The 25355-nt window shown below is 67.5% G+C and overlaps 3 protein-coding genes across 7 annotated transcripts; 2 read left to right on the top strand and 1 right to left on the bottom strand.

Moving 5' to 3' along the window:
- Positions 1-1096: 1096 nt before the first annotated feature.
- Positions 1097-10888, top strand: TRIM3 (tripartite motif containing 3). 4 transcript variants are annotated; one of them, XM_048292926.1, is made up of 12 exons: positions 1097-1192; positions 2269-2410; positions 4238-4472; positions 4891-5051; positions 5302-5482; positions 5725-6448; positions 6679-6782; positions 7132-7299; positions 7392-7560; positions 8298-8368; positions 8476-8616; positions 10201-10888. In XM_048292926.1, the coding sequence occupies exons 2-12, from the start codon at positions 2283-2285 to the stop codon at positions 10351-10353; spliced, it is 2235 nt and encodes a 744-aa protein (XP_048148883.1). In that variant the 5' UTR covers positions 1097-1192; positions 2269-2282; the 3' UTR covers positions 10354-10888. The 4 variants fall into 4 exon arrangements, with proteins under 4 accessions (XP_048148883.1, XP_048148892.1, XP_048148872.1 ...); XM_048292935.1 differs by lacking the exon at positions 1097-1192 and adding an exon at positions 1413-1453; XM_048292915.1 differs by lacking the exon at positions 1097-1192 and adding an exon at positions 1837-1988.
- A 2495-nt stretch (positions 10889-13383) lies between these two features.
- APBB1 (amyloid beta precursor protein binding family B member 1) lies at positions 13384-20420 on the top strand. Of its 2 annotated transcripts, XM_048292841.1 has the most exons (15): positions 13384-13441; positions 13939-14599; positions 15048-15226; positions 15518-15574; positions 15650-15750; positions 16133-16169; positions 16614-16751; positions 16875-16999; positions 17555-17560; positions 17667-17781; positions 18408-18492; positions 19000-19083; positions 19202-19323; positions 19778-19954; positions 20022-20420. In XM_048292841.1, the coding sequence occupies exons 2-15, from the start codon at positions 14074-14076 to the stop codon at positions 20187-20189; spliced, it is 1920 nt and encodes a 639-aa protein (XP_048148798.1). In that variant the 5' UTR covers positions 13384-13441; positions 13939-14073; the 3' UTR covers positions 20190-20420. The 2 variants fall into 2 exon arrangements, with proteins under 2 accessions (XP_048148798.1, XP_048148791.1); XM_048292834.1 differs by lacking the exons at positions 13384-13441; positions 17555-17560 and having other exon boundaries at positions 13827-14599.
- A 123-nt stretch (positions 20421-20543) lies between these two features.
- On the bottom strand, positions 20544-24941 carry SMPD1 (sphingomyelin phosphodiesterase 1). The gene is given in 7 exon segments (XM_048292851.1): positions 20544-21488; positions 21566-21711; positions 22173-22249; positions 22329-22500; positions 23047-23606; positions 23608-23838; positions 24664-24941. Coding segments are annotated over 7 exon segments (1848 nt in total). The 5' UTR covers positions 24910-24941; the 3' UTR covers positions 20544-21072.
- Between the last annotated feature and the right edge of the window lie 414 nt (positions 24942-25355).

The raw sequence follows: 25355 nt of genomic DNA, 5'->3' as shown, positions 1-25355 counted from the left end.
GAGCTCTGGGTCCATCCTGGAGCTGCTTCTCTCCTCTGGGTCTCCAAAGGGCTGGGGGTCCATGTGCTCCCCTGGGCTGGGTCAGGACCTTCCTGTCCCTATGGCCATCATTCCCCCCATGGCCCACTCCTGCAATGACCTGGCTGTGGATGGGGGCACCCCCTCTGCACCCCTCGAACTCCAGCTCTGCCTGGATCCCCTGTCCATGAGGGACCACTCATTGCCCTGCCTCACCCAAAGGAGCCAGCCAGGAACCTGCTGGAATTCCCCAGGAAGCTGCAGCGTGTGGGCTTGATGCCACAGTGAGGGGCTCCCCATGTTCTGAATGGGGTGGGGCCCCTGCCCTGCGGGGCAGAGGGGTATCAGCTGAGGGGGTGATGGTGGTGGGGGTGTCCCACGTGGAGGAGGAGCTGTGGCAGCTGGGAAGAAGTGTGGGCTCCCTACAAACGGAGGGGCTGGGACGGGCCTACTGGGCTCTGGTTTTACTCCCATCCTCCCCTTTATAAGCCCCTTTGTACCCTGCCTGTACCTCCTTTATACTGCGCCTCTATAACTCCTATTTTTCCCCTCTTTTTACCTGTGCATCCTCCCCGCCCCCCTTTATATCCACCTGTCCGCCTTGACCTTCCCTTGATTCCCCCTTTATCCCCCTTTTATATTCCTCCTCCCCCTCCCCAATTTATACCACCTGCCACCCGACACTTGGTAACCCCCCACCCCCCGTGCCCCCACCCGCCAGTGTATGCCTACATTCTCCAGTCCTATTCCCCCTCCAATTTGGAGTCAAACCCCCCAAATTCGGGGTCGGGATGTGGTTGCCGTGGCAACAGCCGGGTACCCCTGGATGCGCGGAGCCCCCCCCAACTGCAGAGCCACAGCCCAGGCGAGACCACTGCTGCTGGGGGGGGGCTGAGGGGTCACTTTACCCACTTTCCCACGGGACCCTCCCCGCGAACCCCCCACTCGGGGGCGGCAGCGCGTCCTGGAGCGACGCCTTGCCACCCCCGAGTGGGGAGTCCTCGGGGGCGGCTTCCGTGAAAGAGGGAAGCGGTGACATGTTTTAACTCCCCCTCCAGACCGCGCTTGGTGCCGGCCGGCCCGGCCGCCTCCCTGTCGCATCCCGGGCCGGGGCCGAGGATGCGCCGTGGGGTCCCGCGGCGCGGGCTGGAGCGCGGAGGGGGCTGCGGGGGGGGTGAGTGGGGGCCGGGGGTCCTGCTGGGGGCCGGGGCGGGGGCTGAGCGCGGGAGGCCACGAGTGGGGCGTGGGGTGCGTAAAGGGGGTGTGGGGTGGGATTACTGGGGGGAGAGACCCCCGGGGGACCCGCGGGGTGTGGGACCCCCCAGGCCTCCGCCATGTCCCGGTGCCGCGGGGGGGGCGGTGCCGCACAATGGCGGCCGGGGCGGGGCCGGGGCCTGGAGCGCGGAGCCGCCGCAGCGCCGGGAGCGGGGCCGGGGTGAGGGGACGGGGCGAGGGACGGAGGGTGATGGGGCACGGGGGGTTGGGGGGAGCGAGGGACAGGGTGCGATGTGGGGTCTGTGGAGCATAGGGGATGAGGGACAGGGGGCTGGGTGAGTGCTGGGGGGCTCAGGAGGAGGGTGGTGGGGTTGGGGCGTGCCCCATGGGGCAGGAGGGTGGGTCCTGGGGGGTGCCCTGTGGGGTAGACGATTGGTTACCATGGATGTGGGGCGGGTGCCATGGGGCACAAGGAGAGGGGGCTGTGGGATGAGTGGGTGCCGAGGGCCCAGGGGTAGGTGGGGCTGTGGGGCGGTGCCGTGGGGCACGGTGGTGTGTGAAGCTGGGGGGTACGTGTGGGGCTGGCTTTGGGTGCCCGGGGGTCATGGGAATGGTGGGGGCCAGAGGGAGTCGCTGTGTGTGCCCCACAAGGTGTTTGTGGGGCCGGGGACTGTGCGATGCCTTGGGGTGGGTGCTGTGGATGCCATGGGTCAGGGCTGTGGGCGCCCCGGGGTGCTGCGCCCACCTGCCACAGGGTGAGTGTCCTTTATGGCCCTCTGTGAGGCTGTGGGGTGGGCAGGGGGCTGTGGGGCATTGTGAGTTGAGCGGTGGGTCGCAGGGTGCCGCGCAGTGCCTCCCACGCATTTAAATTCCCCCCATCCCTAGGCTGAGGGTCTGCCATGGCCCACCACGAGCCTGCGGGGTGGGTGGGGGTTGTGTGGCGCTGTGGGTTGGGGCTGGGGGTGGCTGTGGGGTGCCATGGAGCCCCATGGGGTGTTGTGGGGTGCCCACCCCTCACTGTGGTGTGCCTCCCAGGCTGAGGAGCCGCCATGGCCCGCCGTGAGCCCGCCAGCCCAGTGGTGCGGCAGATTGACCAACAGTTCCTGGTCTGCAGCATCTGCCTCGACCGCTACTGCAACCCCAAGGTGCTGCCCTGCCTGCACACCTTCTGCGAGAGGTGGGACCTCCCGAATCCACCCTGAGCCCCCCTGCATCCTCCCAAACCCCATCCCTGCCTGCACACTTTCTCTGAGGAGTGAGACCCCCCGAACCCCTCCTGAGTCCCCCCTGCACTGCCTGAACCCCATCCCTGCCTGCACACCTTCTGTGAGAGGTGGGACCCCTCATTACACTCCGTTCCTCCACCCCACTGCACCCCCGGTATACCCTCTGTGCCGTGGCACCCACTCTCCATCCCTACCTTGTCTCTGAGTACCCCAACAGCCCTCCCATGCCCTCTGCACCCTGCCAGCATCCATCCCCAGCATGTCCCCACTGTGTCCTGGCTGCAACCCCACCACTGCGATCCTCCCAGTGCACCCCCCATGTCCTGACTGCACCCTGTGCCCCTCTGCCCCCTCCAGCATCCATCCCCTCTGTCCCCCAGTGCACCTAGCCCCCCTCTCCCTTGCTGCATCCCCCTGTGTCCCTAAGCCTGCACCCCCCCACTGAGTGCCCCCCTACTGGTTGCATCCCCAGTGTGCTCCACTGCACCCCCTAAACCTGCAGTGTGAGCCAAGACCCCCCCAGCCCCCCGACCCCCCTCAGCTGGTGGTGAGCCAGGGCCCCCCTGCACTCCCTGCCCTCGCCAGGGAGAGATGGGGTCGAGCCTCCCTGTGCCCCCAGAGGTGGGGGCTGGGACCCCCCTGCATTCCATGGCCCATGGCGGGGTTGGGACCCCACTGCCCCCCACACCCCACTCCTCTCCGAGGGCTGCACAGCCCCTGAGCCCTCTGAGTGTGGGTGCTGGGGGGGTTGTGGCTGAGGTCCCTGAGTGGGAGGGGTCTTGTTGCTGATGACCCCCTCTTTCTGTGCTCCCAGAGCCCTCCGGCCCTGCTCCAGCCCCTCACACCCTCCATCCCTCCCTCCGTCCATCCATGTATCCATCCGTCCATCTATTCATCCATCCATCTCCCCAGGGGCACTGGCACTGCTGCCCTGTGTCCATCCTGTCCATCTGACTGCCTGCTCCTCTGCCGCTCCCCCACCTGGTGTGACACCACATAGCCCCCCGTCTGTCTGTCCATCTGTGTCTCCCATCCTAGTGTGACACTGCGGAGCCCCCCCGTCTGTCTGTCCGTCTGTCCCCCTCCGGCACCCCAGGGTGACACTGTGCAGCCTCACCATCTTGTCCATCTGTCCCCTTGTTTGTCTGTCCTTCCCACCCTGTTCCCACACCTCAGTGTTCCACCACACAGCCCCCATGTCTCTGTCTGTCCCTCCCCCTGCTCTCTGCCTGCACCCCAAACCTCCCATCTGTCTCACTGCCCCCCTCTCCCTGTGTTCCTCATCGCCCTATCTGTCCATCCTGCTGCCCCCGTCCCTCCGTCACTGTGTGCAGCCCCCCTCTCCATCCATCTGTCCCTCTGCCACTGCGTGTCCCCAGGCCTATCCGTGTGCCCCTGTCCTTCACCCTGACCCTCGTGTTCGTCTGTCTATCCCACTCTCTACCTGCCCCCAACCCTAGGTGGCCAGTTCCCCCTTCTGTCCCCCCCATCAACCTGCCTGTCCATTCCCTTGTCCCACCATCCATCCATCTGTCCCTTCACCCTCCTGTTCTGCCCCCAGCCCCATCCCACATTCCCAATCCCCAGCCGGACCTGTCCCCCCGTCCATCCCCTCATCTGTCCCCTTGTTGTCCCCATATCTGTCCCCATGTGCCCTCTGTGCCCCCACTGCTCCCATTCCTGCCCCTGCCCCCTTCATGTCCTGGCCCAGAGTCTGTCCCTGCCATGCCTCGTGTGACCCCTGACCCCAGTGACCCCCGTGACCCCTGTGACCCCAGGTGTCTGCAGAACTACATTCCGGCCCAGAGCCTGTCCCTGTCGTGCCCCGTGTGCCGCCAGACCTCGATCCTGCCCGAGCGGGGGGTCCCAGCGCTGCCTAACAACTTCTTCATCACCAACCTGATGGAGGTGCTGCAGCGGGACCCCGACCCCCGCGGGGCCCCTCCTGCACCCCTGCCCCCCCTGGGCGCGGCCACCGGGCAACCCCTCTGCTGCCCGAACCACGAGGGAAAGGTGGGGGCCGGGGGCTGGCAAGGGGCCAGGAGGGCTGCAGTGGCTGTAGGGGTCAGGGTGTTTGGGAGTGGCTGTAGGGACCTGGTGGGGCTGCGGGTGTCTGGGAGGGCTGGGGAAGTCCAGAGGGCTGGTGGGACTTGGGGGGGCTGGGGACCTGCAGGATCTGGAAGGGCTTTAGTGGGGCTGGGATCTGGGGAAGGCTAAGGAGGTCTGTGAGGATCTGGAAGGCCTGTGAGGGTCAAGGGGGTTGGGGGAGCTGCAGGCCTTGGAGAAAGGGTCCAGAGGGGGTCTGGGGAGGCTGCAGGGGCCCAGGGAGTCTGTCTGGGAGAGGCTGTGTGGGCTCAGGAGGTGGTTTGGGGTGGGCTGCAGGGTCCTGTGGGCTGGGGTGAGGGGCAGCCGGTGAGCACAGGTGTGGCAGGTGATGGAGTTCTACTGCGAGCCCTGCGAGACGGCCATGTGCCGGGAGTGCACAGAGGGGGAGCGGCGGGAGCACCGGGACCACCGCACCGTGCCGCTGCGCGATGTGCTGGAGCAGCACAAGGCAGCCCTGCAGCACCAGCTTGACGCTGTGCGTGCCAGGTACGGGGGTCAGGGAGTCCCTGGGGTCCCCATGGCCTCACTCCCACAGGCTGCAGCGCCAGCTTGATGCCATCCACATGATACAGGGGGAGAGGTGGCTGAGGGCATCACGGGTACTGTGGGGTTTGAGGGTTCAGGGAGTCCCTGTGTCCTCCTTCTGCAGGATACCACAGCTGGATGTGGGGGGCTTCGGGGTTCAGGTGGGTTTGATGGGGGTTTGGGAATTCAGGGGGTCCCCGTGTCTCCCCAGGCTCCCGCAGCTGGCAGCAGCTGTGGGGCTGGTGGCCGAGATCAGCCGGCAGCTGGGGCAACGCCGGGCCGAGGCTGAGGCAGAGATCGGGAGCAGCTTCGAGGAGCTGGAGGTGGCGCTGCGGCAGCGGCGGGAGGTGCTGCTGCGCGACCTGGAGGCCACCTGTGCTGCCAAGCAGCAGGTAACACACCTGTGCCCCTGTGCCCCTCACCTCTGTGCCCCTCACCAGCCCTTCCTGGGAGGCTGTGTGGGTGCCCCAGCTGAAGCCCAGTGCCAGTGGCCCCTCTGGTACAACAGCTGTGGTCCCAGTGCAGCACCAGGGTTGCAGTTGTGGCCACGGCTGGGGTGCAGGTGGAGCAGTGGTTAGAGGTGCTGGGTGTGGGGGTCCCACACCGACACCACAGGGACGTGCCATCCCCACAGGTGTTGGAGGCGCAGCTGGAGGTGCTGCGGCAGGGCCAGGAGAGCATCCTGAGCAGCTGCGCATTCACAGAGCAGGCGCTGCACCATGGCTCAGCCACGGAGGTGCTGTTGGTGCAAAAGCAGATGGGTGAGCGGCTGCGGGAGCTGGCGGCACGACCCTTCCCGGAGCACCCGCACGAGAACGCGCAGCTCGAGTTCCACGCCGAGCCCGAGGGGCTGCGCCGCTCCATCCAGAACCTGGGCGCGCTGCTGACCACCAGCGCCACGGCGCACACCACGGTGGCCACGGGCGAGGGGCTGCGCCAGGCTGTGGTGGGGCAGCCCTGCTCACTCAGCGTCACCACCAAGGACAAGGACGGGGCGCTGGTGCGCAGCGGCGGCGCTCGCCTGCGCTTCGCCGTGACAGGCCCCGACGGCGCCGCGGCCGAGGCCGAGGTGCAGGACAACCGCAATGGCACCTACGAGCTGGTGTACACGCCACGTGCCGAGGGTGACTTTGTGCTGTCCATTCTGCTCTACGGGCAGCCCGTGCGCGGCTCCCCCTTCCGCGTGCGGGTCCTGCGCCCCAGCGATGTGCCCCCGTCCCCCGAGGAGGCCAAGCGCCGCGTCAAGTCCCCAGGAGGGGGGCACGTGCGGCAGAAGGCCCTGCGCCGCCCCGCCAGCATGTACGGCAGCGCCAAGCGCAAGGAGAACCCCATTGAGGACGAGCTCATCTTTCGTGTCGGTGAGCAGAGGGCGCGGGGGTCCTGGGGCAGTGGGGGCGCCTTGGGATGATGGGGGCTTGTTAGGGCTCCCCACAGCCATAGGGGTGGGGTCTCCCTGGGGCTCCCCATGGCTTCCTGGGGTGGTGGTGGGGTCCCTGGGGTGGTGGAGGGCCCCAGGGGGGGCAGGGGTTTACTGGGGTGGTGAGTGGTCTCCTGGGACCCCCTGTGCCCCTCTGACTGGTGCCTGCAGGCAGCCGTGGCCGGGAGAAGGGCGAGTTCACCAACCTGCAGGGGATCTCCACGTCCAGCGCCGGCCGCATCGTCGTGGCCGACAGCAACAACCAGTGTGTTCAGGTATGGACACCCTTGGGACCTCCAAAACCCCCCAGGATCCCCACTGACTCTTGTTGACCCCCCACTGACCCTGACAGCGACCAGTGCATGCAGGTATGGACCCCTGGCACCCCCCACTGACCCCTCTGGGTAACCCTGGATCCCCATGACCCCACTGACCCCATCAGCAGTAACCAGTGTGTGCAAGTATGGTCCCCTCCTTGGATCCCTGAGCTCTCTCAGGACCCTCACTGACTCCGCCTGCTCCCTCCTGGCCCCAGCAGTTGTTCCCCAATGAGGGGCAGTTCTGGCTGCATTTCAAGGTGTGGGGGTGTTGCCCCTGATTCCCCTGACCCTGCTGCCCTCCCAGGTGTTCAGTAATGAGGGGCAGTTCCGGCTGCGTTTCGGGGTGCGGGGTCGCTCCCCAGGGCAGCTCCAGCGCCCCACAGGGGTCTCAGTGGACACCAATGGTGACATCATCGTGGCCGACTACGACAACCGCTGGGTCAGCGTGTTCTCACCTGAGGGCAAGTTCAAGGTGAGGGAAAGCAGGGATGCAGGGGTCTGAGGGGGGAGCTGTGGGGTGGGGGGTCCACAGCACCTGCCACCCTGACCCTCTGTCCCCCTCAGACAAAGCTGGGCGCGGGGCGGCTGATGGGCCCCAAGGGCGTCGCCGTGGACCGCAATGGGCACATCATCGTGGTGGACAACAAGGCTTGCTGCGTCTTCATCTTCCAGCCCAATGGGAAGCTGGTGGCACGCTTCGGCTCCCGCGGCACTGCCGAGCGCCAGTTCGCAGGTATCCCTGGGACCCCCGGCTGTGAGGCCTCGGGCTCCCAGGGACGGGGCAAGCAGGACTGCGTGTCCCACATCGCTGGGGCAGCTGGTGGCGCTGGGACCCCTAAGAATGGCCTGAGGCTGGGGGACGGGTCCAGGCTCCAGTTCTAGACTGGCTTTGTGGATCCAGTTCTGAGCTGTGGGTTCAGGTTCTGGGCTCAGGACTTGTTCTGAGATCTGGTCTGAGTTTTGGGGCTGGATAGGGGGCCAGATTCTGGGTCCAGCACCAGGTTCAGTGCTCTGGCCTGGCAATCCAGTTCCAGGTTCTGTCTCTGGGTTCTGGTTCGGGACTGAGATCCCAGACTCTGGGTTCAGGGTTTGGTTCTGGTTCCCAGCCTGGGATGTGATTCCAGGTTCTGGGCTCAGTTCTGGGTTTGGGTCTGAGTTCTGACCTCAGTGGCCTAGGTTGGGGCACTGGGTTTGGTTCTGGATACAGGTTCTGGGTCTGGGTTCTGGATACAGGTTCTGGGCCGGGGCTCTGGGCTCAGATTTCGGCAGTGGCTCCATCCAGGGGGCTCTGAATTCTGGGCTCTGTCCATGCTTCAGGGCTCTGGGTCCATCCTGGTCCTGCCATGGGGCCAGAGCTGAACCCCTCTGTTCCCCTCAGGGCTGAGCCCCCCAGTCCTGGGGATGAGCCCCACAGTCTTGGGGATGAGTTCCCTGTGTCCCATTTGGGATGAGCCCCCTTTGTCTCCCCAGGACCCCATTTTGTGGCTGTCAACAACAAGAATGAGATCGTGGTGACCGACTTCCACAACCACTCTGTGAAGGTGAGCGCAGCCACCGGCAGGTGCTGCGGTCCCCCGGTGCTATTGGGGCTGGGGGGCTGCAGTGACCCCCCATGACTCCCATGTACTGTCCTCTCTGTGCCCACCAGGTGTACAACGCAGAGGGCGAGTTCCTGTTCAAGTTCGGGTCGCATGGGGAGGGCAACGGGCAGTTCAACGCTCCCACAGGGGTGGCTGTGGATGGCAATGGCAACATCATCGTGGCCGACTGGGGCAACAGCCGCATCCAGGTACCACCCCCGTACCTGCACAGGCACCCCCGTACCTGCACAGACACCCGTACCTGCACAGGCACCCGTACCTGCACAGGCACACCCGTACCTGCACAGGCACCTGTACCTGCACAGGCACCTGTACCTGCACAGGCACACCCATACCTGCACAGGCACACCCATACCTGCACAGGCACCCCCGTACCTGCACAGACACCCATACCTGCACAGGCACCCCCGTACCTGCACAGGCACCCCCGTACCTGCACAGACACCCATACCTGCACAGGCACCCCCATACCTGCACAGGCACCTGTACCTGCACAGGCACCTGTACCTGCACAGGCACACCCATACCTGCACAGGCACCCCCGTACCTGCACAGGCACCCCCGTACCTGCACAGACACCTGTACCTGCACAGGCACCTGTACCTGCACAGGCACACCCATACCTGCACAGGCACCCCCGTACCTGCACAGGCACCCCCGTACCTGCACAGACACCCATACCTGCACAGGCACCCCCATACCTGCACAGGCACCTGTACCTGCACAGGCACCTGTACCTGCACAGGCACACCCATACCTGCACAGGCACCCCCGTACCTGCACAGGCACCCCCGTACCTGCACAGACACCTGTACCTGCACAGGCACCTGTACCTGCACAGGCACCCCCATACCTGCACAGGCACCCCCGTACCTGCACAGGCACCCCCATACCTGCACAGACACCTGTACCTGCACAGGCACACCCATACCTGCACAGGCACCCCCGTACCTGCACAGACACCTGTACCTGCACAGGCACCCCCATACCTGCACAGGCACCTGTACCTGCACAGGCACCCCCGTACCTGCACAGGCACCCCCGTACCTGCACAGGCACCCCCATACCTGCACAGGCACCTGTACCTGCACAGGCACCCCCGTACCTGCACAGACACCTGTACCTGCACAGGCACCCCCATACCTGCACAGGCACCTGTACCTGCACAGGCACACCCGTACCTGCACAGGCACACCCATACCTGCACATTCACCTGTGCCTGCACACCTGTATCTGTGCCTGCACAGCTGTACCTGTGCACACACCTGTACCCACACGTGTCCCTGTACATGCACACACACCTGCACCCACACCTCTAGCTGCATACATACCCCCACTGCAGCAACAGGAGGCCCAGCATTGGCCCTTCCCCATCCCATCCCTGACCCCCCCAGCCCACATGATCTACTGTGAGAGGCTGTGGGGCACCTGGAGGGAACCAGGAAGCAACTGGGTTTGAGTGGGAGCAACTGAAAAGGATCTTGGGTCAATTGAGAAGAGGCTGTGCAGGGTCTACAGTCAACTGGGAGGGGTCTAGGGTCAACTGTGAGCAGCTGGAGTCAACTGGGAGCAACTGAGATGGGTCTTGGGTTAACTGGAATAGACCAAGGAGAGATCTTGACCACATGCCCCCCCCCCCCAGGGAATGCATCCTGCAGGTCCGGGGGCTATCAGGGCTGGGGGTGCCTGGGCTTAGAGCTGCCAGAGGCCATTGGGGCTGGGGGTCCCTGGGCCATGGGGCCATTGGGGACAGCCGTGTGCACGTCCTGCAGGTGTTTGACAGCGCGGGCTCGTTCCTGTCCTACATCAACACGGCGGCTGACCCGCTGTACGGGCCACAGGGGCTGGCGCTCACCTCCGACGGCCACGTTGTCGTGGCCGACTCGGGCAACCACTGCTTCAAGGCCTATCGCTACCTGCAGTGACAGGCAGGACACTGTGGGCACGGCTGTGGGCAGGATGGAGCCCGCAGCTGCAGCGGGGTGCGTGGAGCGACGGCTGCCCCATGGCCTTGCTTGCCCCCCAAGCGCCATCCTGGCTTCATGTGCACTTTATCCCAGGGGGCAGCCGGGCCTGGGGGGCAAGGATGGGTCCCGTGGGGTGGGGGCTGCCTGGGGGTCATGGTCTGACCCCTCCTCCTGCCCCACGGCAGGGCCAGCATCCCACTGCCCCAGCCGACAGGGTGCCCAGGGTGTGGGGGGTGTGAGGGGCAGGGGAAGCCGCTGGCAGGGCTTGGGGGGACTGTGGGGTGGGTAGTCCCAGAGCCAATGCCCCACGAGGGCTGTCCCCCACCTCCCCAGCCCCCCTCCCCAGCTGTGGGGTGACTGTGCGTGCCTGCTGCCCCACAGCACTGCTGCCCCACTGCACTGCTGCTCCACAGCTCTGGGGGGCTCTGGGGGTTGTGGGGCTGCTGCCGCACGCTGACAAACTGTATGTACAAAATAAAGTATTCTGGAAGTACCCTGGCCCCGTGCTGCCCCGTGGCCCTGCCTGTCCTTCACACACCCTGCCCTACAGCCCCCCCTGTCCTGGGCCCTCCCGGCTGTGCTGGACACCCCCAGACAGTGCCAGGCCAGGCAGGGACAGGAACGGTGCCTGGAGCTCAGTGGCACCACGGGCGCCTGCCCGGCCTGGGCGTTCTGCCAACACTGACCCATCTGCAGAGACAGGGACAGACTGGGAGTGGGGACTAGGTTGGACTGGTCTGGACTGGGAGTGGGGACAGGGTTAGACTTATCTGTATTGGGTCAGACTAGTTTGTGCTGCAGACTGGGTTGGACTGGTCTGTACTTGTACTGAGTCATACTCATCTGTACTGGGTCAGACTGGTCTGTACTGGGAGCAGGGACTGGGTCAGACCAGTCTGTACTAGGAGTAGGAACTGGTCCGTACTGGGCCGTGTACCCAGGAGACAGTGGTCAGTGACCTGCTGAGCTGCTCGGACCCCACAGGTCCCTGGGGCCAATGGATCCCTGGGGATACCACAGGGGCTGTGGAAGGGTCACAGAGCTGCTCCAACTGGTCCTCACCAGCTTTGGCCATCCGTGGAGGGTCCTGGGTGGCAGCAGAGCTCACCCAGACCGTACCTGTCCTCCCCCATCAGCCCCAGTCCCCTGGGCATTCCCAGACCCCGGAGGTGCCTGGTGACCCTATCCCCAGCCAGGGCTGGAGGGAGGATCCAGGGAAGTCCACGCCTGTTCTGTTCCTGATGCTGGGGAGGCCCTAGAACAGATCACCTGTGGGTCCCACAGCATGGGCAGGACAACCAGGAGATCAGATCCAGCTGGGGGTTGGGAAAGGCAGGTCCTGCCTCACCCGCCTGGTCTTGTGCTGGGACAGGGTGACCCTGGTGGGTGCGGGACAGGTGTGGGTGCGCCTGCCTGAAGCTCAGCAAGGCCTTTGGCACCATCTCCATCTCCCCGGCATCTCATGGAGCACCTGCAGCCTGGCTGGGACAGAAGCTCCTTCTTGGGAACACCTGGCTGATGGCCATGCCAGGGAGGGGTGGGAAGGGGGCCACATCTGGGTGGGGCCAGGCACTTCTGAGGCTCCCCAGGGCTCAGGGTTGGGACTGGTCTTTTCAACAGTTACCAACGGTCTAACTGGAGCGATCGAGTGCATCCTCAGTGAGTTCGTGGACAACACACGGTTGGGATGTGGATCTACTGAGGGCGGGAAGGCTGTGCAGAGGGATCTGGACACGCTGGACTAATGGGCCCAGGCCAACAGTGTGAAGGTCAACAAGGGCAAGTGCTGGGTCTTCCACTTGGGTCACCAAAACCCCCTGGAATTGCTGGTGACAGTGGCTGGACGTGAGCCCAGGTGTGTCCACGTGGGCAAGAGGCCAATGGCCCCTCGGCTGTCCCAGCCATTGTGTGGCCACAGCCCCAGGGCAGGGATTGTCCCCCAGGGCAGGGACTGTCCCCTGTGCTGGGCACTGTGAGACCCCTCCAGGGCTGTGTCCAGTTCTGGGCCCTCAGGGCAGGAGAGCCCTGGAGGGGCTGGAGCGTGTCCAGGGCAGGGAAGGGAGCTGGGAAGGGGCTGGAGCCCCAGGAGCAGCTGAGGGAGCTGGGAAAGGGGCTCAGGCTGGAGCGAAGGAGGCTCAGGGGGGACCTTCCCAGGAAACAAGTGACAGACGAGGAAACGGCTGCAAGCTGTGCTTGGGTAGGGTCAGGTTGGGCATCAGGAGGAATTTCTTCATGGAAAGGGCTGGAAGGGGCTGCCCAGGGAGGTTTGGAGTGCCCATCCCTGGAGGTGTCCCAGGAAGGGCTGGAGGTGGGCATCGGGGACAGGCTGGACTCAGTCTTGGGGGTTGTATCAAACTAAATGACTCTGCGATTCTGTAAGGATCAGACTGGTCCATACGGGGCGCAGGGACGCCGCACAACCTGTGCCACTACCGCTGCTCCCGCTTGGACCCCCTGAGCCCCACAGTGCTGCCGCTCCGGGGCTGGGAAGAGCTGGGAGCCTCGAGACCCTCCCGGTCCAACCGAGCGTTCAGGGGGTTCCAGGGGCACAACAGCCGCAGGGGGTCCCAGTGCTGCCCCCGACCCCGTCCCGGTGCCAGTGTGGGGGCAGCGCGGTGGAACCCGGCGGTGCCGGTGCCTCGGGGGGCTCCGGTAGGGGTAACTGGGCTGAACTGGTCCGGGGCACGCATGGCACCGGCGGTCCTGCTGCCCGCCCGGAACAGTGGGGCGGACACAGTCAGTGCCGGGAGTACCCCGGGGGGAAGGTCCCCCGCTCCGCCCGGTTCCCACTGCCACCCAGGGCCGGACCGAGCTGCCCGCCGCCGGCAAGGCCTGGGCTCCCGGTCTCGGGGGGTACTCGGGGGTCTCGGGGGTATCCGGTGGGGCGGGCCGGGGAGGGTCCGGAGAGATCCCGGGGGTCCCGCGCGGTGCTGGCGCCGGCGCGGGAGGCGGCGCTGTCCCCCCGCCGGCCGGAAGCGGAAGTGACGCGGCCCCGAGCCCCCCACCCTCCCCCCCGCGACCCCCGGCAGCGGAGCCGCCGCCGCAGGTACCGGCAGTGGGGGCACAGAGCCGGGGAGGGGCGCGGGCCGGCCCCGCTGCGCTGCGGGGAGTGATGGGGGGCGATGGGGGCTGAGGCCCGTGGAGACCCCGCAGGCCTGGGCCGGGGGAGAGCGGGGGAGGTCCGTGGGTGCGGGGTCCCCGTGGGATCTCCCCTGGCAGGGCCGTGGGGCAGGTGCGGAGGGGTCCCGGCACGGGGGAGTCGCGGGGTGACCCCGGGGGATTGTGGCCGTGGAGGAGACTGGGGGGAGACCCGGGGCCGTGCGGCGGGGGCAGTGTGGGATGCCGGGGGCTGAGGGGGATTCTGGTGCTGGGGGGGGGGGGTGTCTCCCCCTCCCGGGGGAGCCGGGGGGGGGGATGCTGGTGCTGCGGAACGCTCCCCGGGTCCGTGACAGGGCTGTGAGGGGATGCCGAGTCCTTGGGAGGACCCAGGGCCGTGGAGCGTCCGTGGCCGGGGGTCCCCGCGCTACCCCCCGCTCCCCGCAGGCCCGATGGACGCGGAGCCGCCCCGGGGGCTGTAGGACCCCCTCGCCCTCCCACCCCAGCAGCGGCAGCTGCGGCCGGGCCGGGCCGGGGGTCCCGCCGTGCCGGGGGTCCCGCCCGTCCCCGTGTCCTCGCGCCATGTCGGGGGCCCTGAGCAAGCGCAGCGACCTCGCCAACGACAACCGGTGCCCGGGGCTGAGCCTGGGGCTGGGAGCGCCCCCCGACCCCCGCACCGGCCCCGGGGGGGCCCCGGCCGAGGAGCTGCCCGGCGCCGGGTGGGCGAAGGCCGGGCAGGACCAGAACCGCAACGAGCTCGAGCCGGGGCCGGGGCCGGGGCGGTCCCCCGGGGCTCACGGGCGGTCCCCCGGAGCGCTCGAGCCGGGGGTCCAGGCCCGCAATGCCCGGAACGCCGCCCGAGACCCACGGGCCCTGCTGATCGGCGCCTCGGAGGAGGAGGAGGATGATGAAGATGAGGAGGAGGACGAGGAGGAGGAGGACGGGGCCGGGGTCTCTCCGCCGGCTCTGGGCACGGAGCGGGGCCTGCGGGAGCCCCCGGGGCGCAGCGCCAGCCGCCTCTTCGGGGGGCCCGGCCCCGGCAGCGACGAGGACTCGAGCTGGGCCACGCTGAGCCAGGGCAGCCCCGGCAGCTCCCCCGATGAGCCAGGTGGGCACCCGACCCGTGGAGCCCCAGTGACTTATGGCTGCCCTATGGAGCCCCACGGTGACCTCTCACTGCCCCACAGCTGCTGCATGGAGGCTTCTGACAATCTCTGGCTGCCCCACAAGTGCCCCACAGAGCCCCATGGCTGCCCCCACCTGCTCCTTCCTGTCATGCCCCCTTGCTCCTATCAGCTTCACATCTCCCCTAGTCCTTGGCTGTGTACCCACCGCTACACTCCCAGCCCCACTGGGTGCCACTCGTGGCCCCTGGTCCCCCAGCCCCCTGGGCACTGTTCTGTGTCCCCAGGCCCCGTTGGTTCCACCGCCCCCTCTTTGCTCCCTTGTCCCTGTGCAGCCCTCCTGGGGCATCCCTGTGTCTCTGGGCAAGGGGGCTGTGTGGGGCTGTGTGTGGGGTCGGGGCTGACCCCCTCTTACCCCCCCATGCCCTGCAGAGTCGCTGTGGCCGTGCGGCGCGGGAGCACATGGGGACCTGCCCCCCGGGTGGCTGCGGGTGCAGGACACCTCGGGCACCTACTACTGGCATGTCCCCACTGGTACCACTCAGTGGGAGCCCCCCGGTGGGCCCCATGAGACCCCTTCTGATGGCAGCACCCCCACCGAGGGGCCCACCGTGAGTCGGGACTGAGAGGGCTGGCGTTGGGCTGGGAGGTGGCTGTGCAGCCATGCTGGGGCCAGCAGGGGGTGGCTATATATAGGGCATGGGGTGACCGGGATATGATGGTGGAGTGGTTGTGGGGGGTGCAGGGCACCCGTGGTATGGGCGTGGGATGCTCTTGGGGTTACCGTGGGGCTCCCATAGTGTGCTGTGGGGTGACTGGGGGGCAGCCATGGGGCACCTGTGGGGTGATGGGGGGCCTGCAGGGGGCTGCCCTGTGAAGCACCCTGACCCAGCCCCCTGCAGCTGTCCTGGACGAGCTTTGCCCCAGCCGAGACCTTCAATGATGGGGACTTGTGGAAGGTGAGAGGGGGTAGTGGATGGGAAAGGGTGGAGGGTCAGTGCCCCTCCAGCCCCACAGAGCCCCCTTGCCCCTAGGACCCCACGGCAGAGGAGGAGGAGGAGGAGGAGGAAGATGAGGAGCCAGGAGTGTCGGACCTGGAGATGCTGTCACCAGGCCCAGGATCACCAGGAGAGGGGTGCGGGGGCAGGGCACAGGGGCTGGGGGGACACACGGGAAATGTGGGGCATGGGCAGGGCTGTGCCTGGGCCTTGTCGGGAGGTGGGACCCTGGGTGACAAGCAACAGAATGGGGAGAGGTGTCTGGTGTGAAGTGGGAGCAGGGGGGGCGGGGACCCAGGTGTGGGGCAGGGAAATGGAGTCTTGGGACAGGGGTTGGACTTGGATCCCAGGATCTTAAGGCAGGGGTTCAGGGGGGAAAGTCCAAGGTACTCAGGGTGCAGTGACTCAGGTGTGGGATGCAGGGAATCCCAGAGGGGTCTCAGGGACAGGCATTGGGGGTGGGGAGGCCCCAGGGTCTCAGGGTGCAGTCACTGACCCCCCCCACCCTTCCCCTTGCAGCATGGCCCTGGGTGAGGAGGATACGCTGGACTCCAAGGTAGGGCTGGTCTCTCCTGACCCTCCCAACCCACGGGGCCCCTTCCCCACCCCGCTGCGGTCTGGTCTACTGCTGGGGGGCTGAGGTATCCAACCCAGGGGTGCCCCAGGATGTCACCTGCACGGGAGGAGCCTCGCCCCACTGTGGGGTCTGCCCTGCCCCGAGGGCCCAGGGCCGTACAGATTGGGGCAGTGAGGGATTGGGTTACTGCTGGGGAGCTGAGGCTGCCCTACACCGTCCCTGCCCCCTTGCCCCTCACCATCTCTGCCCCATAGCCCATGCCCCACACCACCCCTGCTTCATGGTCCATGCCTTTCCTGCCCCATGTCACTCCCTTCTCCACTGCCCCCCACCCCATGCCATCCTTGCCCCACACTGCCCCCACCCCACAGCTCCTGCCCCACACATCCCCCACTGACTCCCGTTTTTCCCCCTCGCCCCCAGGGCCTCCCGGTGCGCTCTCTGGGCTGGGTGCAGCTGCGGGAGGAGGAGCTGGGTCCTGGCCGCAGCAGCAGTGCTGTCAGCGCCTGCATCCGGCAGCTCTCAGGGCCTCGCGATGGCCCCCCCGGCAGCTGGGGGGAGGTGAGTGACCCCGGAGCCCCCCGTGCCCCCCCACATCCATCCCACACCCTCTCCGCTGCCCCTCTCTGCTGCCCCCCCGGGCATCTGTGGGAGCGGAGTATCCTGACCCTCCTGTGCCCCCAGGCGCGGGCGCTGCTGCTGCTCGAGGGCCGCACGCTGAAGCTCGTGGACCCCCAGGACCGGGCACTGCTGCACGCGCAGCCCGTGGGCAGCATCCGCGTGTGGGGCGTGGGGCGGCACGGCAGCAGGTGGGGGGCACGTGTGGGGCTGGGAAGCACAGGGGTGCCCACGCGTGGAGCTTGAGGTGGCACTGGGGTCTGGTGTGGGGGGCATGGGGTTCTGGTGTCTGCAGGGGACTCAGTACATATGGGGCTGGGGGTCCTGTGTGTGCAGGGTGCAGGGATGGAGGGAATCTGGGTTTGTGGGACTCCTATGGGGCTTGGGGAACCCACATGGTGTGGGGTGGGGGCTCTGGAACCCCATGTATGTGGGGCTGGGTATGGGGGCATCCGGGTGTAGAGGGCAGCACGGGGCTGGGATTCCCACATGGGTGAGGTGTGGGGCTGCGGGGTCATGTGCACAGGGCTGGGGGGGTCCCACATGTGGATGTGGTCCCATCGGTTGGGCAGGTGGGGGCCACGGGGTCCCAACACTGAGCCCCCCCAGCAGAGGAGAGTGTGGGCTGGGATCAGACCTGCCCCCAGGGTGCTGTGGGGTGGGTCCTGGGGCTGGGGAGAAGGGGGTCTGTGCCCCCCCATCACCCCCTAACCCTGCTCTGTCCCGCTGTGCTGCCGGGGACACAGGGAGAGGTATGGCCCCAACCTGCCCCCAGATGCCCAGTGCCCCCAGTCCCAGCTTGGACTGGGTGGGGAGGGAACCGGGGGATCCTGAGCGTACCCCCCTGCTCCCCCCTAGGGACTTTGCGTACGTGGCCCGGGACCCCTTGACGCAGGTGCTGAAGTGCCACGTGTTCCGCTGCGAGGGGCCAGCCAGTGCCATCGCTGCTGGACTGCACCGGGTCTGTGCACAGGTGAGACCCCCCAGACCTCCCCAGGACCCCCTCAAGCCACCCTCTGGCCTGCACCATGTCTGTGCCCAAGTGAGACCCCCCCTCTGGCCTGCACTGGATCCTCGTCCAGGTAAAACCCTCCCAATCCCTGCCGGGTTTCTCCCCAAACCATCACTTTGGCCTGTGCTGCATCTGTGCCTAGATGAGACCCCCCAAAAGCCCCTGAGAACCCCCCTCCTGGCCTGCACCATGTCTGCGCCCAGGTGAGACACCCCCCAAGACCCCCTGGGCCCAGGAAACCCACCCCAAATTCCCCTTCCTTGGTCTGCACCACATCTGTGCTCAGGTGAGACCCCCAAAAACCTGCCGGGACTTGCCCTAGCCTGCGCCACATCTGCACACAGGTGAGACCTGCAGGCCCCTCCAGCCAGCCCCCAGGCCTGTTCCCGGGTGAGCCCCTCCCCACCCCAGTGTCCCCACAGACCTGCTGCAGGGTGCTGCGAGTCCCTGCGGGTGTCCGTGGTGTGACATCCAGGAGGGCTGGGGGTGCCCCTTGTGTGACATTGGGGGACTGTGGGTCACCGTGGGGGTCCCTGGAGGTCACTGTGGTGGGACATCTGTGAGGGCCGTATCCCCTTGTCCCCCAGCTGACGGCGGAGCGGCGAAGCGCCCGGGCAGCAGGCAGTGGCCTGGGGACAGACCCCCCCCGGCTGGGGGACCCTCCCCTGCAGGGTATGGGGGTTAGGGGGTGCCTGTGAGGGAATTGGGGTGGCTCTGGGGAGGCGTCTGAAGGGTACCCTGGAGGGGATTGGGAGTCTGGGAGTGACTAGGAAGGACTGGGGGACTGCAGGGATGGGGCCGGTGTGTCTGGAGGTTGCATTCGCTGGGGTGGGGCAGCTGGAAGAGAAGGTGGCTTTTGGGGAGGTTTGGGGGGGTCTGACGATGTCCCCCACCACAGTAGGGCTCCTGGCCCCTAAGAGCAAGGCAGTGCAACTGGGGGGTGTTGGGAGTTCTGGGGATGCTCTGGGGGAGTGTTGGGGTGCTCTGGGGGGGGGTCTTGAAGGGCTCTGGGGAGGTCTGCCATGTCCCCCCCACACTGGAGTGCTCAGTGTCCAAAAGCTCTTAGAGGGGTTGGGTGCTGGGTGAGCACTGAGGGGTGGGGAGGGGTTCTGGAGGGATGCTGGGGCTCTGGGGTGTTTTGGGGGGCTCTGGGGGTGTCTGACAGCGCCTCCCCCACAGTGGAGTTCCCAGCCCCCAAGAGTGAGGTGGTTCAGCGCTTCCCCGTGTGTTACCTGGGCTGTGTCCCCGTCGCCAAGCCAGTGGGTGAGTGGGGGACTCGGGAAGGGGGAGGGTGTCTCAGGGGGGCTCCTCCAGCCCATGTGGGGCAGCTGTGAGGAAAGGGCACCCCAGGGGCTGCCCTGACCCTCCCTGTGCCCCTCAGGCATGGATGTGATCAATGCGGCACTGGAGGCGGCGCTGGCCCCTGGCTCGGGGGAGCCCCCTGCACCCACCCCCGTGGTGGTCAGTGTGGCCCCTGCCACCCTCACCATTGCTCACCGTCAGGTGTGTGCCCTCCTCGGACCCCCCCTGTCCTGGGACCCCCACCCACGCCAGCCCTCACCATCACCCACCACTGGGTGCATCCCCCACCTGGGACCATCACCCTGGCCTAGGGGAGCTGTGGTGACCCCCACCTGCACTGGTGACCCCCTCCTGTTCTGGGGTCTCAGTGACCCTGTCACGTGCCAGAGGGGCTGTAGAGACCCCTCCTTGTACCAAGGAGCCACGATGGCTCCCTCCATCGTGTCCCCATCCCAGCACATCCCAGGGGGCCTTGGGGGATCCCCTCCCACCCTGGGGGGCTGTGCTGAACCCTCCCAGCACAGCAACCACCCCACTCCTCCTGGCGGGCGCCTTAGGTACCCATGTGCCCTGCTGACCCTATCCCCATCCTGGGGGTGCCTCGATGACCCCCTGCCCACCCTGGGGTGCCCCAGTGACCCCCCTGCTCCCCCAGACGGAGGCGGTGCTGTGCGAGTGCCGCGTGCGGTTCCTGTCCTTCATGGGTGTGGGGCGCGATGTCCGCGCCTTCGCCTTCATCATGGCCAGCGCTCCCGGCACCTTCCGCTGCCACATGGTGTGGTGTGAGCCCAACGCCGCGGGGCTCAGCGAGGCGCTGCAGGCTGCCTGCGTGGTGAGTGGGACCCCTGAGCCCCCCCAGGGCTCCCCCTGCCCCCCGCTGACCCCCTCCCTCCCCACAGCTCCGCTACCAGAAGTGCCTGGATGCGCGGCCCCAGGCCTCCAGCTCCTGCCTGCCGGCGCCCCCGGCGGACTCAGTGGCACGGCGGGTGGGCTCCTCTGTGCGCCGGGGGGTGCAGACCCTCCTGGGGACCCTCAAACCGCGGCGGGGAGGGGCACAGACCCCGTGAGTGGGGCAAGGGCATGGGGGGTATGCAGCTGGGCAAAGCAGCGTGAGGGGGCAGGACCACTGACCCAACGCTCCAGGGCACACAGTTACCCAGGGTGTTGGGTTGGGGGTCCTGCCCCCACCACTGCCCCCATGGTGGGTCATGCCCCCCCCAAGGTCCCCAATGCATGTGGCGTAACGAGGGTCTGTGTTGTACTAAATCATTAATTAATAAACCCATTCCACCAGCCCAGCTTGGCTCTGCATTTGGCCTCTTACAAGGAGGAGCTGCAAGGGGAGGGATGGTGAGGGCACTGTGTCCAGTTTGGGTCTTCCTAGGGTGTTGCAGGGTGAACATGAGGGTGAAGAGGGGCAGTGGGGTCCATCCACACCTTTATTAGGGGGGGTGACGGGAGTACAGGGACTATGGCCTGATCCCAATTGTGATCCCAGTGGGTGAGAATTAGGAGAAGGAGGTGGGGTGGTGGGGTCCCATCATCCCTGATTTGGGTCTCCCTAAGCTGCGGACTGAGAATTGCGGTGAGGAGGATGAAGGACAGTGGGGTCTATCACACCTGTACCGGGGGGTGATGGGAGCATGAGGACTACGTGCTGATCCTGATCCCAGTTCCAGTCCTGGTGGGTGAGGATAAGGAGGGGTGGTGGGGTCCATTGTGCCTTTATTGTGTAACTGGCGGGACGTGGGGACCACGCGCCAATCCTGACCTCGCTCCCAGTGACCTTGTGCGGATCCCGCTCCCAGCCCCGCTCCTGGTGTGACCGTGTGCTGACTGCAATCCTGCTCGCTGTGTAACCGTGTCCCAGCCCTGCTTCCAGGGAGACCACGCGCTGACTCTGCTCCTGGTGTGGCCACGTCCCAGCCTCTGCTCCTGCCGGCCCCTGGGTCAGCACAGCCGCTGCTGGTGCCAGAGCTCCTGGATGCGTGGGAAGGGCAGCGCAGGGCGCAGGGGCCGGCACAGTGCGGGGTCGGCGGCGCGGCCGGTGCGCAGGGCGCAGAGCAGGGCGGCCTTGCAGGGGCTCCCGCAGGGCTCGTGGGGCGGGTGCCCCTTGTGCAGGTGGAACCAGAACCGCTGGAAGAGCTGCTCGTCGTCCTGCATCCGCCGCACCAGCAGGTCCCAGTCAGCCGGGAAGGCCGTGGGCAGCCCGTAGGCCTCACGTGCGCTGTAGAGCCGCTGCCAGGGCGGGGGAGTCCCTGGGGGGGCCGCGTTGGCCTCCGTCAGGTTTAGGATGAAGGTCTCGTGGTCCAGGACTGCGTGGGAGCTCCCAGGGTAGGAACCGGCCACCTCATACACACGGTACCCTGCGGCGGGAGGGACAGTCAGTGCCGGCGGGATTGGGGTGGCTTGGGGGGACACATGGGGGGGGTCTGGGGCGCACCGGGATTGAGGTTGATGTAGGTGGTGACACTTGGTGCAACGAAGGCAACGGAGAGGGGACGTGACAGCGTCTCCTCATCGTAGAACAACTCAAACTCGTCCAGGTGCGTGTGCCCGAAGAACTGGGCAGCGATGGTGCCCTCGAACCTGCCACGGTGGGGTGAGTGGGGGGCGGCATCCCGACCTCCAGACCCCCACCCTGGAACCCCAACCCAAGCCTGGCCCTGGGGCTCTGGTACGTAGGGTGGTGGTCCAGGATATGTGGGGTGGGGGTCTGGCACATGGGATGGCACATGAAGGGAGAGTCCAGGGCGCAGGGTGGAGGTCTGTGTAGGGGTCCAGCATATGGGGCAGGGACCTGTTGTATAGGGCAGGGGTACCATGTGTCGGTGGGAGTTCAGGGTGTGGAGCTGGGCTCTGGCTTGTGGGGTGGGGGGTCTGGTGTGGGGGTCAAGGACGCATGGACAGGGGTCTAGTGTGCAGGGCAGGGGTCCAGCACATGGGGTTGGAGTCCAGGGCACAGTGTGGGGGTCTGGCATGTGGGGTGGGGCACACGTTCAGGGGTCTGGCACATGGTGTGGGGTCTGGGCCAGGAGTCAGGCACTGACCTGTTGACGATGCGGTAGTAGTTCCAGCTCCAGCTGCGCAGACAGTGGGCCGGGGGGATGTGCCCGATGATGTGCACCTGTGGGCAGGAAGCCAGGGCTGGGGCTTTGCCTGGGGCCCACCGGAACCCCCCATGTCCTCCCAGAATCCCCCCCCACCTTCTCCCCATCACGCTCGGCATCTGCAAGGACCCCCATGAGCCACTGGAGCTGCCCTGCAGGGTCAGTGGCGTTGATGAGGAGCCAGAAGTTGGCCTGGGAGCAGAAGTTCATGTTGAGGGAGACAAGGCGCAGCCCAGGCCAGATCTGTGCCGTGTAGAACCCGCCGGCCCTGCGTGGAAAAGGGGGGTCAGTGCTGTGTCCTCTGATCCACAACCCTGCACCCATCCTATGGACCCCCAGCTCTCTGCCACCCACGCTGCCCACCTGCCTACAGCCCCCAGCCTGGAGCCCCCGCTGCCCCTGTGCCCCCACCAGCCATGACCCCCCCCTCCTTGCACCTCTCCCCGCCCATGAAGCTGAGACATCTGCACCTAGCCTGGTACCCCCACTGCCCCTCCAGCATAGAGACCCCTCTGTGTCCTGCCAGTCCCAAGCACCCAGTAGCCCAGAGTCCCTAGCTCTGAGCCGCCAATCCATGCTACCCCAACTCCCCTACTCCAGAACACCCGACAGCCCAGAGCTACCCAGCGCGGAGCCTCCCAGCCCTGTGCCCCCTGATCCTTGGTACCCTAAATGCCACAGACTCTGGCCCCCAATAGCCCACAACCCCCATCTCTGTGCCCTCCTACCCCTGCAATCCATGAACTCCCCACGCCTGGACCCTCAATAGCCTGGAATCCTCCACCCTCTCCCCCCGACCGCGCCCCGTGCCCACCGCAGGGTGTGCAGGGCGGCGGGGGGCAGCCAGTGCTGCCAGGCCTCGGCCATGGCGTCGTAGAGCCACGCGGCCGACTGGTTCCCGCGCACGTAGGGCGGGGGGAAGGCGTTCACCGGGGTGGCCTCGTGGTTGCCCACGGCTGGGAAGACGCGCAGCCCCCCCAGGCGGGCGCGCAGCAGGGCCGTCACGGTGCGCAGTGCCCGCAGCTGGTCCCCGCGGCTCTGCTGCCACACGTTGTGCGCAGGGATGTCCCCAGTCCAGTACGCTGCCGCGAAGCCGCTGGTGCCGTTACCGCTGTCGTGACCGGTGGTGTTGGGGAGCTGGGCCAGCAGCGCGTCGATGGTGTGCAGGGGAAGGTCACACTTGCTGTAGGTGCCCCAGAACCCCGCCGTTCCCGGCCCGTCGCGGGGGGCCCCGCGGCAGCACAGCGGGTCGGGGCAGGCAGCGGCACTGCCCGGCACGTACTGCCGGTCCCAGTGCAGGTCGGTGAGGAAGAGGATGCGGGCGGTGGGCGCTCCAGGCGGTGGCGGCGCGGGGGGCCGCACCGGTGGCTTGGGGGGTGGCGGGCAGGGACAGGTTCCAGGCGCCCAGGATGTCCCAGTGGCCACAGCGGGGGCCCAGCAGGAGCCCGCAGGCCTCGGGCGGGCGCAGCACGGAGCGCGCCCAGGCCGCCACCACATCGCCCTGGAACAGCTGCACGGCCTGGCGGCACACGGGTGGCCGCGCCAACCGCAGCTCCTGGCACAGCCGCGACGCCACGCGCCCCACGCGTGCCACATTCGGCTCCAGCTGCAGGGGGATGGACATTCGGGATGGCCCCAGCACCCCACACCCCTTGCTGTCCTCGCTGCCCTGCACCCCCAGCTCCCCAGGACAGACCCCACACACTGAACTCCAGCTGCTGTCACCGGCCTGTGCCCGTCACCACCCCCGGGATGGGCACGGCACCCCAGCTGCCACCTCTGTGCCGCGCCCACCAGCTCCCCGGCATGGACCCCACACCCCGACCGCTGGCTGCTGTCACTGTCCCACACCCGCCGGCCACCCCGGCCCACTCAGCTGGATATCCCGAGGCCAGAAGGAACCCACACGGTTCCCCAGCCCCTCTGTTCCCCCAGCCCGGTTCCCTCCTCCCTCCCTTCCCTTGCCGGCCCCGTCCTCTGAGAAGGATTCACCGACCCCTCCCAGCCTGTCCATGCCCCCGCTCCTGTTCCTGTTCCTGTCCCAGCCCGTCCCCGCTCCCCCAAGCGGAGCCACTGGCATGACCCGGCCCGTCCTTGCCTCCGTTCCCGTCCCTCTTTCAGCCGTCCCAGCCTGTCATTCTCCCCGTCCCCGCCCGTCCCTGTCCCCATTCCCAGCCTGGTCTCGTGTCTGTCACAAGCCCCGACCTGCCCCAGCCGGTCCCGTCACGAGGTACTGGCCCGGCCTGTCTCTGTCCCGTCTCTGTCCTGTCCCGTCCCGTCCCCTCTGTCCCCGCTCCTGTCCCAGCCCTGTCGCCTCCGCTCCCCTCGTCCCGGTGTTACGGTGTCCACCCATCCCCGTGCCTCGCCCGCTGTTTCGGTGTCGCCCCGGTGCCCCCCGTGTCCCGGTGCTCCCCGATGACCCCGTGCCCACCTGCAGCGCCAGGTCCAGCGCCCCGAAGAGCAGCCGGCAGGCCGGGCACGACAAGTTCCGCCAGCCCCAGCGCGGCGCCGCCGCCACCAGCTGCTCCCCGGGGCCGAGCGGCGACCCCGCCGACACCGGCAGCGACAGCAGCGACAGCGCAGCCAGGGCCAGCGACAGAGCAGCCAGGGCCAGCGACAGCAATCGCCACGGTGACGGCGCCATCAGCCCCGGCGGGGCCCGAGCCCCGGCGGCCATGGCCGAGGGAAGGGGGCGGGGCGGGGGCGGGGCCCGAGCGCCGCCGGTAGCGGCCGGGCGGGGGCGGGGCCTGGCGCGGGGGGCGTGGCCGCGAGAGAGGCGTGACCAATACCCGAGAAGGGGAGCGGGGAGGGGGCGTGGCCACCCAGGGCGGGGAGCCGTATGCAAATGAAGGAGCCGGCCGGCGTGGCGCGCGGGGGCCGATGGGAATCGGAGTCCTGGGGACGGCGGTGGTCCCGGGGGTCCTCCTGGCCTGCGGTCACGGCCCCGCTGCGGCGATGGGTGCACCGGACCCGGGAGTCCCACCCCCCCCCCAGCTGCCGTCGCCGCCGGGCTCAGGGAGTTCCCTCAGCGGAGGGTCCCATCCCGCCGCCCCCCGAGCCTTGCGCGGTGCCGACCCCACGTCCCGCCCGGAGCTGCCCCGCGGAGCCTCCGTGCCGGCCGGG

The sequence above is a fragment of the Corvus hawaiiensis genome, chromosome 2 (genome assembly GCF_020740725.1).
Source record: "Corvus hawaiiensis isolate bCorHaw1 chromosome 2, bCorHaw1.pri.cur, whole genome shotgun sequence".
Taxonomy (NCBI): Eukaryota; Metazoa; Chordata; class Aves; order Passeriformes; family Corvidae; genus Corvus; species Corvus hawaiiensis.
The sequence above is the reverse complement of the archived record's forward strand: the minus strand, read 5'-3'. Positions and strand labels throughout refer to the sequence as shown.

What these genes read in the sequence shown, in the direction of transcription:
- TRIM3 (XM_048292926.1), top strand. Translation starts at nt 2,283, where the DNA reads ATGGCCCGCCGTGAGCCCGCCAGCCCAGTGGTGCGGCAGATTGACCAA. An exon ending in CTGCACACCTTCTGCGAGAG is followed by an intron (nt 2,411 to 4,237) that starts GTGGGACCTCCC and finishes CTGTGACCCCAG; the next exon opens with GTGTCTGCAGAACTACATTC. An exon ending in GCAACAACCAGTGTGTTCAG is followed by an intron (nt 6,783 to 7,131) that starts GTATGGACACCC and finishes CTGCCCTCCCAG; the next exon opens with GTGTTCAGTAATGAGGGGCA.
- APBB1 (XM_048292841.1), top strand. Translation starts at nt 14,074, where the DNA reads ATGTCGGGGGCCCTGAGCAAGCGCAGCGACCTCGCCAACGACAACCGG. An exon ending in CCAGGATCACCAGGAGAGGG is followed by an intron (nt 15,751 to 16,132) that starts GTGCGGGGGCAG and finishes TTCCCCTTGCAG; the next exon opens with CATGGCCCTGGGTGAGGAGG. An exon ending in CGCTGCAGGCTGCCTGCGTG is followed by an intron (nt 19,955 to 20,021) that starts GTGAGTGGGACC and finishes CCCTCCCCACAG; the next exon opens with CTCCGCTACCAGAAGTGCCT.